Source organism: Leptopilina boulardi, unplaced genomic scaffold (assembly GCF_019393585.1).
Source record: "Leptopilina boulardi isolate dan_hultmark-lab unplaced genomic scaffold, ZJU_Lbou_2.1 LbouV2_221, whole genome shotgun sequence".
Classification (NCBI taxonomy): Eukaryota; Metazoa; Arthropoda; class Insecta; order Hymenoptera; family Figitidae; genus Leptopilina; species Leptopilina boulardi.
In genome coordinates this window covers 958558-972562 of record NW_026137776.1, presented here as the reverse complement: position 1 = coordinate 972562, position 14005 = coordinate 958558, and the positions used below count along the sequence as shown (strand labels likewise).

Below are 14005 nucleotides of genomic sequence, written 5' to 3'. Positions count from 1 at the left end.
GAAAAATTGTAAATTTTCGACTATATTGTAATAAAATTTGTGAGTAAATAAAGAAAAATTCCTAAAAATGAGAATCTGAGAGAAAGAAATGGGTTTAAAAAATGATTTTTTTTTAAATGAAAGAAAATAAAAAATTTAGGTAAAACAAAAAGTCGAAGAAATTGAAGGAAAAATAGTAAATTTTAGAAATTCACAAAAAAATTAAAAACTCTCCAAATAAAAAGAAATTTTGCGGGAAAAATCGAGAATTTTAGAAACGTTGAAAATACTTTTTATTTATAATAATGTAAGCTTTGTTTCTAATAGTTTTTCTGAATAAATATAATATGAATAAGTAGAAATAAAATCATTTAACAGTTTAAGAATTGAAAAATTAAATTATAAATAAATTTTAAGAATGCATAAAATAAAAGAATTTGAAAAAAAAAAAAATTAAACATGAACGGTTTGAGAAAAACATTGATAAATACAACAATTTGAGAAAGGAAAATTTAAGAAAATAAAGAAGAAACTTTAAAAGAGAAATCTAGATTTTTAGAAATTGACAAAATGAAAATAAATGAGTATTTTGTTAGGAAAATTGAGAATTTTTTGACACTTTGTAATACTAAATAAATAAATTTTAGGACTTTTAAACAATAAGATTAAATATGGGAATTAAATGTTTTAAAAAACAAAAATTTTAGAAAAATGAAAGCAAATTAAAAATTTAAGAGAATAAAAAACCGAAGAAATTTAAAGAAAAAAAAATGATAATTTTAAGAATTTCAGTCAAGAGAATTTGAAGAATAATTTGAAAACGAATAAAAACGAGAATTTTATAAAAATGAAGAAAAATTAAATTCAATGATATATATATATATAGTGTGAAAAAAGGAAAAATCGAGAATTTTATAAATTTTCATAATAAATGAAGAAATTGAAACAAACAACTAGTTTGTAAAAGTAGATAACTATATAAATTTTATGAGTTGCAAAAAAATGAAAATTTAAGAGAAAATATAGCCTTAGAAACAAAAACTTTCAATCAGAAAAAAAGATTTAAGAAGATAAAAAATATTATAAAAAAAAAAATTGAAAAAATCATCAAGTTTTGAAAAAATTAAAATTTATGATAAAAAATCAAAATTAAAATCAAAATCTTTGCTGTAAAATAGATAGAAGTTGTTCTATTTAATTTAAATTAAAATCAATAATAAATTCAATTTATATTAAATTACAGAAATGTAATATTGTAAATAAATTTAAAAAAAATTGATAATAACAGTAGCAAGTAGTAGTTTTTAGTAAATAAGTAAAAAACCGGTTAAAATTAGTAATAATTAAAAATTCTACCTTTCACATCCTGACTGATGACAATTCGTTAATTTTCCTTTTAATGGATTGCTCTGTCCACTTGTGTTGAGTCTTTCAGGTTGTAAAATATAAAGATCCGTTCTTTTCTCACAGGCTCTAAATTTATGATATTGAGCTGAAGTACTGTGAGCTAATGCAGGTGTTGCTACAGCTGGTGCAACTGCAGGATATTGTTCATTTTCAACTAGTGGCTCCTCTGTTAAATCTGGAGGATAGGCCTCATTATCTGAAAAAGCTAAACAAAAACATTGTAATAAGTATTTCTCACATAACCACTTTATTTAATTTAAAGAAAGAAAAAATTCTAATAAATTATTATTTTTTTTGGATTTAAAATTTTTTGTTTCTAATTAAAGTCTATTATAATAGAATTTTAAGGTTTTTGTAGTTTTTTTCAGCAAAAAATTATTAAAATTATAATAAATCATCATGATTAAGCCCAGATGATTTTAAATTGAAATTTCTTTGTTAATAAAAATTTTTTTTTTCTTAAATTCAACAGTGAAATAAAATTTTTCTTTTCTTTCATTTTTACCATCTTCGAAGTCCGCGTATGCCAAAATTGGCTGCCAAAGATCCTGTAGATTTAGATTCCAAGTTAAAGTCCAAAGTGTGCTACCCAACGACGCTATCATCTTGAAAATGGATTGAGAAATTCCTTTGGGTGCTGCAGATACCTGAGATGTCTGCGGTGAACAAGATCCTTGGTAATCCACTATTGTTAATTTCCTAAAAAAAAAATGTCGTAATAAAAATTCGGCTAAATTTAAATTCTATTAAATAAAACTTCTTTTAAATAATAATTCTGTTAAAGAAAAAATTGAGAATAAATTTAAATAAAAATTTCTATTAAACAAAATTTTTACTCAATACGAGTAAAATTAAATTAAAAATTAAAATTAATTAAATTAAAAATTAAATTAAATTTTAATTAATTGGATTGTTTTACAATTTTATAATTGGCAAAAAATATATATTTTTCATTTAATTCTTACCTAAATATTTTGTCCTGGACCAAAGAATCCATAATGGTTCCATCAATTTCGCCAAAGAATTTTCCAGTGTGCTCATGCTTTTCACTAATTATTATGAAACCATTATTATCCAAAATATAGCAATCCAATTCTTCGGAGGCACATGTCTTTTTACAGCCAGACATTCCAGTACACTAGAAAAAAAAATTTCTTTTTTATTTTCTAACTAAATATTAAATATAAAAATAAATTATCTTTTATATTTAATTAAAATTGCTTTTATAATTAAAAATAAATTTCAAAAATTAATTCTCGAATAGAATTTTATACTCATTTTTCTGTAAACATTTCGTTAATTCCGTCGTGTGTAATTTTAGTTTCTTTTCCTTTTTTTTTAATTTTTTAAAGTTCTTTGCTGGTATTAGTGCTTACCGTTGATGTAATGTTAACGAAATGCGACGCCAAAGATGAATGATGAAACTGCAATCCCACCACTGCTGCCGGCGCTTTATTTTGTCTTCCTTTATTTTCAACAAATATAGAATGCGTCGCAGTGACAAGGGGTTTTGGATTTTCAGCTATAAAGAAAACATTAACAATGAAATTATCAAAAGTTCATTCATTTCTTATAGTCATTAATTTTTTTTTTTTAATTAAATAATAGTATTTTATTTCTATTTTCTAAAAATCAAATTTTCTTTTTTAAAAAACAAAAATTATTATTACGAATCTAAACAAAATGTATTTTTTAAATAATAAATATTACAAAAGTTTGTATTATCTACATTTTTTAAAATTATTTTGTCTATTTTTATATTATGAAAATCATATAAAAAATATTATTAAATTTTTTATGTACCAGCATCAAAGGGTACACTGAAGACAAAACTTTCATCTTCCACAGAATGTTGATCCACTGCTCTTTTATACCAACTCGTATCCATTGCTCTTCTATTTGTCTCAGCGAAATGTCTATAATTAAATGAAATTAAAAATAAATATAAAAAAAAACAAAATGTCCCTATAATTTTCAAATTCTAATAAATATTTACGGTTCTTCAATAGGTTCTCCATTTTGTTGATGCTCATGCCATCGAAATAGTCCACTTCTAGTTGAAATAAAACTTCGAGCCACGTCAAATCTTCCCTTCCCTTTGCTGAAAACAAATGTCAAGTTAACATTGATTCCCTTGAATATTCATAAACATGAATAAACTTTTATGCTATTTTTAAAAACTATTTTTCATTTAAATTATATGTTTTGAAAATGAAAACAGAAATTTTACAATTAAAATTTTATCAAACTTTTTTTTTTAAAAAAATAGTAGGAAAAAAAAGAAAGAAAAAAAGAAATTTGCCTTGAAAATAAAAAGAAAAAATGTATTTTGTTTTTTTTTACTACACTTTAGTAAACAGTTTTTTTTTTATAAATTATTATTTACCCATTTCCAGAAACAACAATTTTTTTTTCAATTATTATTTAGTAAATTGGGATCTGTTTAAGTATAAAAATACTCACCATTGTTTTTTAAACCTAAAGAGTAATTAGTAATCCCATTTACTAGAAATAATTGATATTAAAATTAACAAATATCTAAAAAATAAATTTTTGTTTTGAAATATTGTTAATGGAATATTCTTTTTAGTAACCTTTATGTATAATGAAAGATATCAGATTTTGTTTTTTAATAAAAAAAACTATTAAAAATTAATTTTTTTAAGAAATAATAATTATTCTGATATATTTCACATAAAGAAGTGAATTTTTTTTTTTTTTTTTATGAAAAATGAATATTTTTCTCTTGTTAAATAGGAATAAATGACATCGTTAAGAGACACATTACCGTGCAATAGTTGCGAGTGAGTTTTAAACAAAATAGCTGTGCATAATTATTACCTTTGCAGAACAGCCATCAGTATGGCAATTGGGCTGGCGGTGAAGACACACAATAATCATATAATAAAATATACACCAAAAATATAACAGTGTAAATAAAAGGGACGTTCTGCATATTATAGTGCAGTGTGTTGAAAAAGCAGTGGAATTTTTCTTTTTTCTTCATATATAAGAAGCTTACAATATTTTTCATATTTTTTTTTTTTCATCAAAATTATTTTAAAACAATTTTTCGCATTTTTTTTTTTTTTTTTTTTGAAAGTATTTCGAATAATTTTTATAAATTGGAAAATTAACAAAAAAGCAATAATACAATTTAAATACATACAATTTGCTGAAGAAACTAATAAATTTTAAATACTTTTATAATTAACTATTATTAAAAATTGAAATTTATATAAATTAAATCTTTGGGTCATTCTAATAAATGAAGTTCGTAATTTTTATGATTATTAATTATAATTTCCTTTTTAATTATGCAATCATTATTATTGATTTAAATATTTGAATAATTTGTCTTTTTAGTGATTTAGTTAGAAAAATTGCTTCTATTTATTTTTAATAATTTGTTTTCAATTTTTTGTCTACGTCTATCTGTAAATAATTTTTTTCAAATATTCTAAAAAATCAAATTATTCGTAAACTTTTTTATTTTTTTGTACAAATATTGAAAAATTTTTCTCCTCTCATAAACAAGTATAGGCTCAATATATTATATTTCATCTAAAGTCGTTCTGGCCTATTTTTTTTTTTTTTTTTTTTTTTAATCTTATAAATAATAATTTTTTTTTGATATTCGTACAATTCATTTTTGACAATTATATTATACCTATAATAATAAAATGCTTGGTCTGTTCTTCTGTCCTAACTTGAAGTTGGCCTTTTATGATTTCACGTTTTTTTTTTTGAATAGTAATCTTATGACGTGTCAAATTTTGACAATTCTTTTTCTCATTTTTGCCAAAGTTGTATAATTGTGTTTCCAAATTTCGGAATAAGTTTCTTTAAAATTCCAAATTCGAAAATTCAATTCACGAAGCTAAAGTACACAACGTTTACCAACGAAATTTTTTTTAAAGTTGTATATATTGATTCAAAAATTGTATACAAATACAAAAAATTTATGATGAGAAAAAAGATGCGCCAGGAAATTTCGTACAAGATAGTAATTTGAAAAAAATTAATTTTTAAAAATTAATTTTTAAGGTACAAGGGGCCAACGAATACCTATTAAATATTAATTATAAAAACACAGGCCTCGAATCAACTTAAAGACACAAAAAGTCGTTTTAGTCGATTTATATTCTAAAAAAAAGTGGATTTGTTTTTTATTTTAACAAAAATATTTTACAGATTTTTAAATAAACATTTTTTTTTCAATAATAATCCTTTTCGAAGGGTTAAAGTTGAAATTTTTAGAAATATTTAAATTTCAAAAGATATTGTTAATTTTCAAACAATTATTAAATTTTACAGAACTAAAAATAATTTATCAAACAATTTTTGGAAAACATTTTTTAAATTTAATTGAATTTTCAAAGATTTAAAATTGAGATTTTTGAAATAAATTGAAACTTTAAGTGTTTTGTAATTAAAATTTTAGATGATTTCACTAAAAATTTATTAGAAAATGCGGACAAAATACAATAATTTGAAAATCATTTTTAATTGAAAAATGGTTTCAGATAGTTGAATTTTCAAAGAATATTATTAAAATAGTTAAAAATAATTGAATTTCCTTAGAGTTATAATTGAAATTATTAAATTTCAAAAAAAAAATTTTCGATGGAAAATTTTAGAAATAATTAAGTTTTTGATGCTTTTAAATTCAAATTATTGAAAATTCAATTAATTTTGAATTCAAATTTTTGAGAATAATTAAATTTTATTTGATTTTAAATTTGGAAAATAATTGAATTTCACTTCATTTTGAATTGAAAATTTTGGGAAATAATTGAATTTTAATTGAAATTTTGGATAATAATTTAATTTAAGTTCATTTTTGATTGAAAATTTGGATAATTAATTTTGAATTGAAATTTTAGAAAATAATTGAATTTTATTTCATTTTAAATTGAAAAATTGGTAAATAATTAAATTTTAAATTGAAAATTTTTGATAATTATTCAATTTTAATTGATTTTGAATTAAAATTTTGGGTAATAATTGAATTAATTGTCGGAAAAAAAAGTCGTATAATACGAGGCCTGTAAACATATAATTTTCATTATTATCATTTAATATGTAATAATATTCTAATAAATTAAATTATTATTGATAATATTAATCTTTAATTTCTTTATAACAAATAATTAAATACTCAATTTGGCGCGCTTGCGCGCGTTTAATTTTGCTGGTATTATATAAAGCAGATTTTCTAGTACATCGAATTTCAAGTTAATACAATTTCAATTTAACAGAATTTATGTCAAGAAAAATTGCATAAAGAAAAATTTTTTTAACAGAATTGTTATTTTTAGTCAATTTCGATTTATCAAAATATTTACTTAACAGAATTTTAATTGAATAAATCCAAAATTAACAGAATTTCTATTTAACAAAATTAAGAAGAAGAACTAATTATGGTAATAACTCATTGATTGCTAGACTTAGCAGAGAGGCAAACATGATTTCTAATGACATTAATTTCTTTGATAATAATGTCACACGATTCACATCATCATTACGTAATATCTTGCTAAACGAAAACTAAAATATCTTTTCTTAAGTGGCTACCTAGATTTAGTAAAATATAGTATTGTAATTTTTAGATTTAGGAGTACTTTTGTACGAAAGGGCATGTCCCGTTATGTTCCAAATAAAATAAAATAAAATAAAATAAAAATTTTTATTAAAGAATATTTTAATTCCAACTAATTCTTATTTAACAGAATTCTCATTAAAGAAAAATTCTACTTAGTTCTTTTTTTGTCAACTTTTATAGACATAAATTTCGTTAAATTGGAATTATATTAATTTAAAATTTTTTAAGAATATTAGAAAAAATGCTTTATATGAGTTCTGCTAAATAGAAATTCTTTTAAATCGAATTTTAATTAAAAGTAAATTCTTCGATATGAAAATTTTGCATAATATAAAATCCACTTTTTACAATTTTGCTAAATAGAAATTGGATAATTTAATATTCGACGCCGTAAAAATTTTTAAAAGTTAAATGTGGGTATTAACATTAAATAATAAATTATTCGTATTAATGAATAATTTACTTTATTTTAAGTTGAACCGATAAAATAAAATTGTAACAAATAATTTTTATTTATATTAAAAAATCATTTATTAGATTCAATAAATAATTTCCTGACCGTTAGACACCCTGGGTTTGTATGAAATATAGTAGAATTTATATTAAGTGAATTACTGATTTAAAAAAAAAACGTTTTATTGCATAATTTCAAATGATAATAATGGATTTTACAAAAATTATTATTATTTAAGTAATCATAATTTTATTATTATTTCTGTACTTTTTTAACTAATTTTTACGGCTGTTAAATTAACCTTTTTTCCTTGCAATCCATCTCTAAAATTTAAATTCCAAGGAAAATATATAAATTTTAAAAAAATCGTTAAAAATATATTGTACGAATATAAAAAATTATTATTACGAATTGTAAGATTTTTTTTTGTTTAAAAACAGGCCAGAACGATTTTAGATAAAATAATTACAATTGATCCTAATAAAATTTTGTAATATTTTATTGAAAAAAAAAAAAAGTTAGTTACGTATTTCTAAAATGGATTAATATTCGTAAAAGAAATATAATTCTTTCTTTTTTTTTTAAAGTTGATCTTGGATTAGAATAGAAAGACATATATGAAAAACACCGGGTGACAAGAAAGCAAGAGCTATATATGGTGGTGCTTTGCATTCTTCTCCCACTTTCACTGTAGGGACAATTGAATAGGTGCTAAGTGACTAAAAGAAAACTAGCATTGTGCTTTGTGCATTACTGGTGCTAAGGTTTGTTTTCGTTTGTTTAAACGGGCGTGCCAAAAAAAAAAATTTTTTTTTTTATTTTGTTTTTTTTTGCAAAACTTACCTTAAATTCTCTTCTTTATGCAAAGATTTTTCACTTTTCTTTTCAAAATCTTGTGTTACTTTAGCATCTAATACCAAAGACTGTAAAAGTGTTTTGTCACCTGGAAAATAATTTTTTTTATATTAAATTAAATTAAAATGGGAAAAATTTCAATTGTTTTTTTTTAAATTTAGAAAAATTTGTGTAATTAATAATTAAATGAATTAATAATAAAAAATAATGAATTTCTGAAAATGCTTACAATAATATGCTTCTTTATCTGGTTTGCTCGCTTGTTTAGGATGTGAGCTTTGACTCTTTGGTCGCATTGACATCCATTTCCAACCCGGTTTTCGAGACCGGGATAGAAAATGAAGGACACGTTCTTCTGGGGTAGCAAATTTTTTATCGGAGGCAGAATTATATTCGCAATAAATCCAATCCGGATGAACTTTCCAATGTCCTTTAAACAATTCCGTTACTGAAAAAAAAACAATTTCTTCACGTTAGTGAGTCAGTTTTTTTTTTATAATTTAATTTCCGAATTATAATATAGATTTAAAATTTTTCAAACGAATCTGGAGTCAGAGAAATAAAAATAAAAGTTAAAAATAATAAAGTTCATATTTAGAATAAATCACAAATTAATAAAAACACAAATAATTAATTAAATTATAAATTAACATAATAATTTAAGTTATAATTTAATTAACTTTTCAAAAATATATAGATTAAAAATTATAAATCTGTGAAATGTAAAAAAATAACGTAAGAAATTATGTTTTAATATTGTTTTCATTTATAAGACTAAAAAAATAAAAGATTACTTACAATTTAAATTAGTATGCTTTATTTCGTGCTCAGCATGTAATGCATACATGCCGTAGCCCTCCGGTAATGCCAACCCCAAAGAAAATGGTGTACCTTCAATTTGCTTGTAAAAATATTTATTGTGCCTAATCGTGACCCTCTTCTGAAAAATTGAAAAAAAAAATACATATTTTAATTCTAAAAAAAAGCAAAATTTAAATGAAATTAATTTTGAATTTATTTCAACAAAATTAATTGTCTTTTGAAAAATAAATATAAATTTATTTAATTAAAACACTTACCATATCATCATAATGAACTTTCACAGAGAAAGCTGTCTCTCCTTCTTTCTGATCCACCATTTCGTGTCTCAGCTGCAAAAAAAATTATTATTTTCCCTTATATTTCAACAGAAATGTAAAATGAAACTTTTTTTTATCTAGTAAAATTTTATAATTTCTTAAATTTTTTTTGGCAATTTATTAGGGCAGGAAAGATATATCAAAAACAACTTTAATTTAATTTAATTATCTTTAACTTGAATTTAAATAATTCTTTGAAATTTTTTTTTATATAACTTACGTCCAGAAGGAGAGAATCATTCAAGTGATGCGAGGGTCCATCATATTCAGTCAATTCGACTTCTGATAAATCCACACCAATATATTTAGGTTTCAACGTCTCTTCATACTGAAAGAAATTAATTTGATGATTTAGAAAATTGTAAAAGGCGTTTTTAAATAAAATATAACAAGTAAACGATATTTTTAATTATTAATTTATATACAAAATACTCACGTCGACATTTCCTGGCTGCAAAAAATAAAAAACGTTAGATTTTTGTTTTCCATTTAAAAAAATTGTAATATATACGTCATATAAATAAAATTTTATTCTGTAAATAATATTTCATTTATAAAACTTTGCAAAAAATGATATAATAAAAATTTTCTCAACTTACCATTGGCCTTAAATCAGGATGATAAAGAACACGACCATTGTTATCGACTATGAAAGAATAACCATTTACTCCCAACTGTAATGAATTAATTTTTTTTTTTTTTTATCATTAACGTTTTAATTATTTTCATATATTTAGAAAGTTTAAGAAATTTATATTGTATAAATTACCTTATATGGTGGAATAAGCTTTTGTATTTCCTCAACAGGCACATCAGTTCCAACAATACCCAATAAATTTGCTGTTTTTTCCTATAAATTGAATTAATTTAAAGATATAATAAATAGAAAATAAATAATATTCTCTTTGAAGAAAAATGCTTTTAAAATTAATTTGATAATTACAGAATGATTTCGTCGATCTAGAATAGGAGCAGTTACTGACACCATTAATTGACCCTGATATTCAGCACCAAATCTGCTACTCTGTAAATAATTAATTTTATAGATTTAATATTGAAATATTTTTATTTCACAGCAAATTATAATATCTTTCAAGTATTATTTATAGTTGATTTTTCCAGATTTTCCAGGACAAAAAAAACAGATTTTTTTTCTGGTTATTTTTAAAAACTTTTTCTTAGAACAGGGAAGAAAAAAAACGAATGTATTGTTAAATTATGTTTTACTTCGAAGCTCAAAATTGATTAAATATTTTATTTAAAGCTTTCAAGTTTTCAGAATAATATTTTTTTGAATAATTGAATTAAAAAAAAATTTTAATTGCTAAATGATTAAAATGTTTAATTTAATGAATTTATTTATTTGAGGAGCAATTTTTTGCAAAATTCGATAAATTTATTTTTCAAAAAAGTAGAAATAAACGCAGATTTAACATATTAAAGACCTTACTAATTGGTCTGTCACTGTTATTGTAATTTTTACATAAATATTTAAAGCAATTTTATCGAGACAATTATTGTTTTAAATTCTTTAAATTTCAATGAGAAATTTATTTAAATTCATTTTTAATCAAAATTCGGTAAAATATGTATTAAGTAGAAAAAATGAAAATTGCAATGAAATTAAAGGCGCAAAAAAAAAGTTTAATTAAATTTTAGAAAAAATTGATAAAAAATTTTTGAACTGAAACAATATTGATTTATATTATTGAAAATAATTAATTTGGCGAAGAATTTTAGATAATTTAAAAAAAATGGAGTTTTTGAAGAATTAAATATATTTAAGATTTTTAGAAATTGTAATTGAATTTCAAGAGATTTTAAATTAAAATTTTTATAAAATTCCTGATAATTTTTTTTTTTTTTTTTTTACAAATTCTCGACAATAATTAAAGATTAAAAAAAATTTTAATTGAATAATACAAAAATATTTTAAATAATTGAATTTTAGAAGAACATTGTTAAAATTATTAAAAATAATTAACTTGTCAAAGAATTTTAAATAGAAATTTAAAAAAATAATTTAATTTTAGAAGAGGTACAACTAGATTTTTAGAATAATTACATAATCAAATTTCAGATTTTGAATTGTAAATTCGAATTTTCGAATCGATGATTTTTTTAAAAAGAATTTTAAGCAATAATTGAATTTTTGAGAATTTTCAATTGGAAAATATTTTAAATAATTTAAATTTTCAAATAATTTTATTAAAATTATTGAAAATAATTAAATAGGTAATAAAATAATTAAAATAATAATAATATAATAATAATTCAAATAATTAAATTTAATTAATTTGGCAGACTTTTTTTTAAGATTCAAATTTTCAAAATAATTGGATTTTGGAAAAGCTACAGTTTGTTTTAAAAAAGTTATAGATTATTTTTTGATTTAATAAATTTTTAATTCCATTTGTAAAATAAATCGAAAAAATCGCCTTTTATTAAGAAAATAAGTCAGAAAAAAGTTTAAAAAAAGTCGTACAATCCGAGGCTTGTAGTAGTAATTTGAATATTATTATTATTATTATTATTATTTGATATTAACAACAACCAAATGATAAATTTGCAAAATATAAATAAAAATCTTTAAAAATTATTGTTTTAAATATCGAATTGTGAAAAAAATTTGACAATTGTATAGAAACAATTGTTTATTATATTTAATAATTCCAATAGTAAGAAGGCAATAAGAAGAAAAAAAAACAGATGAATCGAAACAAGTAGAAGTTTTTCAATTTTAAAACTAAGTTTCCAAAAAAGTTTCTAGCAAATTCAAATTTCAAATAGAAAAGAGACAAAGTATTTGAATAACATACTTTCCCTCCAACGTAGACTGGTGTCCAGTGGATAGGATGATCATGCTGATATAATACCATTGGTCGAGATAGGACTTTTACATATTCAAAAACTTTTGAATTAATTTCCTCTCTGTTAGTTATTCTTGCGTAAAATCCTGAAAATTAGAATTACTATTTAACTTTCATTTATCTATTTAAAAAATAATTACATTACTCGAAAAAAGATGTGAAAATTTTAACGAATTATTTTATTATCTTTGAATAGTAGATAAAAAATAGATGAAAATTGAGAATAATACTATTTATTTAAGTTATCATACCTTTGTTGTTGCAAGCTAAATTGTAAAGATCAGGACTCTTGTTTCCTCCGATTAAATAAGAAAAAATTCTCACTGGTTTATGTGGTTCATTAAATTTTTTTATCAAATCAGCCGATGGTGCTTCAGTATTTGAAGTGACCAACATAATTGCCTGATTACATTGTGATCCTTGGCCAGATTTATTATATCTATTAAGTAATTCAAATGCTGCGCTAAAAGCAGCTGTCACATTAACCGGTGAATCGGCTTTTAATGAATTCATTGTTACTTTTAGATCTTTTATATTCTCAGGATTTGCTGGTACTAAACTGTCTTTAAAGCAACGAATAATTTCCTCTGCATTCTCACCGTATTTATAAATATTCACATAATCAACTGGGCCAAGTGATTCTAAAATTGTTTTTGTTGTACTAATTGTTAAATCACGAATTTTACTCGATGATAAACTAGAGCCATCGACTAATATAACTAAATCCTTTGGACTCGTTGCACCTCCAATGAACCAATCAGATATACGAAAATCGTAAACATCGCGAACAGTTTCTGTATTTCTTGGCATTGACACAGTGTCTATTGGTGGCCAGGATATTGCTAATTCAATGATAAATAACAAAATAATTAGTTTAAATATTAAAAAAAAATTGGACGCATGAATTTTCCATGAAAAATCATTAATTAGAATTTTTATTTTAAACTATTTTATTATAAAAAAAATTATTATTTACACGAATTTTCAATTTTCGAATTGAAATTTGACGGATTTACTTTTTATACGAATTTTTACATAACAAAATTTTTAGTTATCCAATTCTTGTTTAACAGAATTTTTAATTTACAGTCATTTACTTTACATGACTTTTTATTTACAACAATTTTAATTTAAGCGAATTTTAATTTAACAGAATTCTCATTCAATCGAATTTTTAAATGACAAAATTTCCAATTCACCGAATTTTAATTTTTCCGAATTTTTTTTGTTACGACTTTTTAATCGATAGAATTTTTAGGACGTCAAATTTTTATTTGTCCCAAAATTCAGGCCTCGGATCAACTATAAAGCTAAAAAAAAAGTCGTTTTAGTCGATTTACATTGAAAAAAAATATATTATCAAAATTTATTTCAAAAATTTTAGATTCGAACTAAGATGTAAATTTTTTTAAATTTTAATTAAGACAAATTTAAAAAAAAATTCTGAAAACAATTCAATTTTAGAGTTTTTATTAAAAACTTTTTCAAATAATTAAATTTTTGAAGAATATTATAAAAATTATTTAAAATCATTAAATTTTGGATCAGTTACAGTTGATATTTTTAGAAATAATAAAATTTTAAAAGATTTTAAATTGAAATTTTTGGTGAATTCTGTTGATGAAAAATATATTAGAAATATCAGACAAAAATATTGAATTTAAAAATTTTTTAATTAAAAAATGCTTTCACGCAA

At 21.6% G+C, this 14005-nt stretch overlaps 1 protein-coding gene across 4 annotated transcripts in view; it reads right to left on the bottom strand.

Annotated features, from left to right (window-relative positions):
• Positions 1 to 14005, bottom strand: part of LOC127279685 (voltage-dependent calcium channel subunit alpha-2/delta-3) — a 33100-nt gene that overhangs the window by 2396 nt on the left and 16699 nt on the right. For 3 of the 4 annotated variants that reach the window (XM_051302205.1, XM_051302206.1, XM_051302207.1), the window contains 18 exons: positions 12561 to 13151; positions 12259 to 12395; positions 10383 to 10463; positions 10209 to 10289; positions 10039 to 10113; positions 9876 to 9890; positions 9660 to 9767; positions 9380 to 9451; positions 9099 to 9240; positions 8530 to 8748; positions 8289 to 8388; positions 4228 to 4260; positions 3383 to 3487; positions 3190 to 3302; positions 2763 to 2908; positions 2352 to 2524; positions 1892 to 2085; positions 1336 to 1591 (listed from right to left, as the gene is read on the bottom strand). In XM_051302205.1, the coding sequence (XP_051158162.1) occupies positions 1336 to 1591; positions 1892 to 2085; positions 2352 to 2524; positions 2763 to 2908; positions 3190 to 3302; positions 3383 to 3487; positions 4228 to 4260; positions 8289 to 8388; positions 8530 to 8748; positions 9099 to 9240; positions 9380 to 9451; positions 9660 to 9767; positions 9876 to 9890; positions 10039 to 10113; positions 10209 to 10289; positions 10383 to 10463; positions 12259 to 12395; positions 12561 to 13151 (2641 nt within the window). The remainder of the gene's footprint in view (positions 1 to 1335; positions 1592 to 1891; positions 2086 to 2351; positions 2525 to 2762; positions 2909 to 3189; positions 3303 to 3382; positions 3488 to 4227; positions 4261 to 8288; positions 8389 to 8529; positions 8749 to 9098; positions 9241 to 9379; positions 9452 to 9659; positions 9768 to 9875; positions 9891 to 10038; positions 10114 to 10208; positions 10290 to 10382; positions 10464 to 12258; positions 12396 to 12560; positions 13152 to 14005) is intronic. The other variant, XM_051302208.1, reaches the window with a different exon arrangement.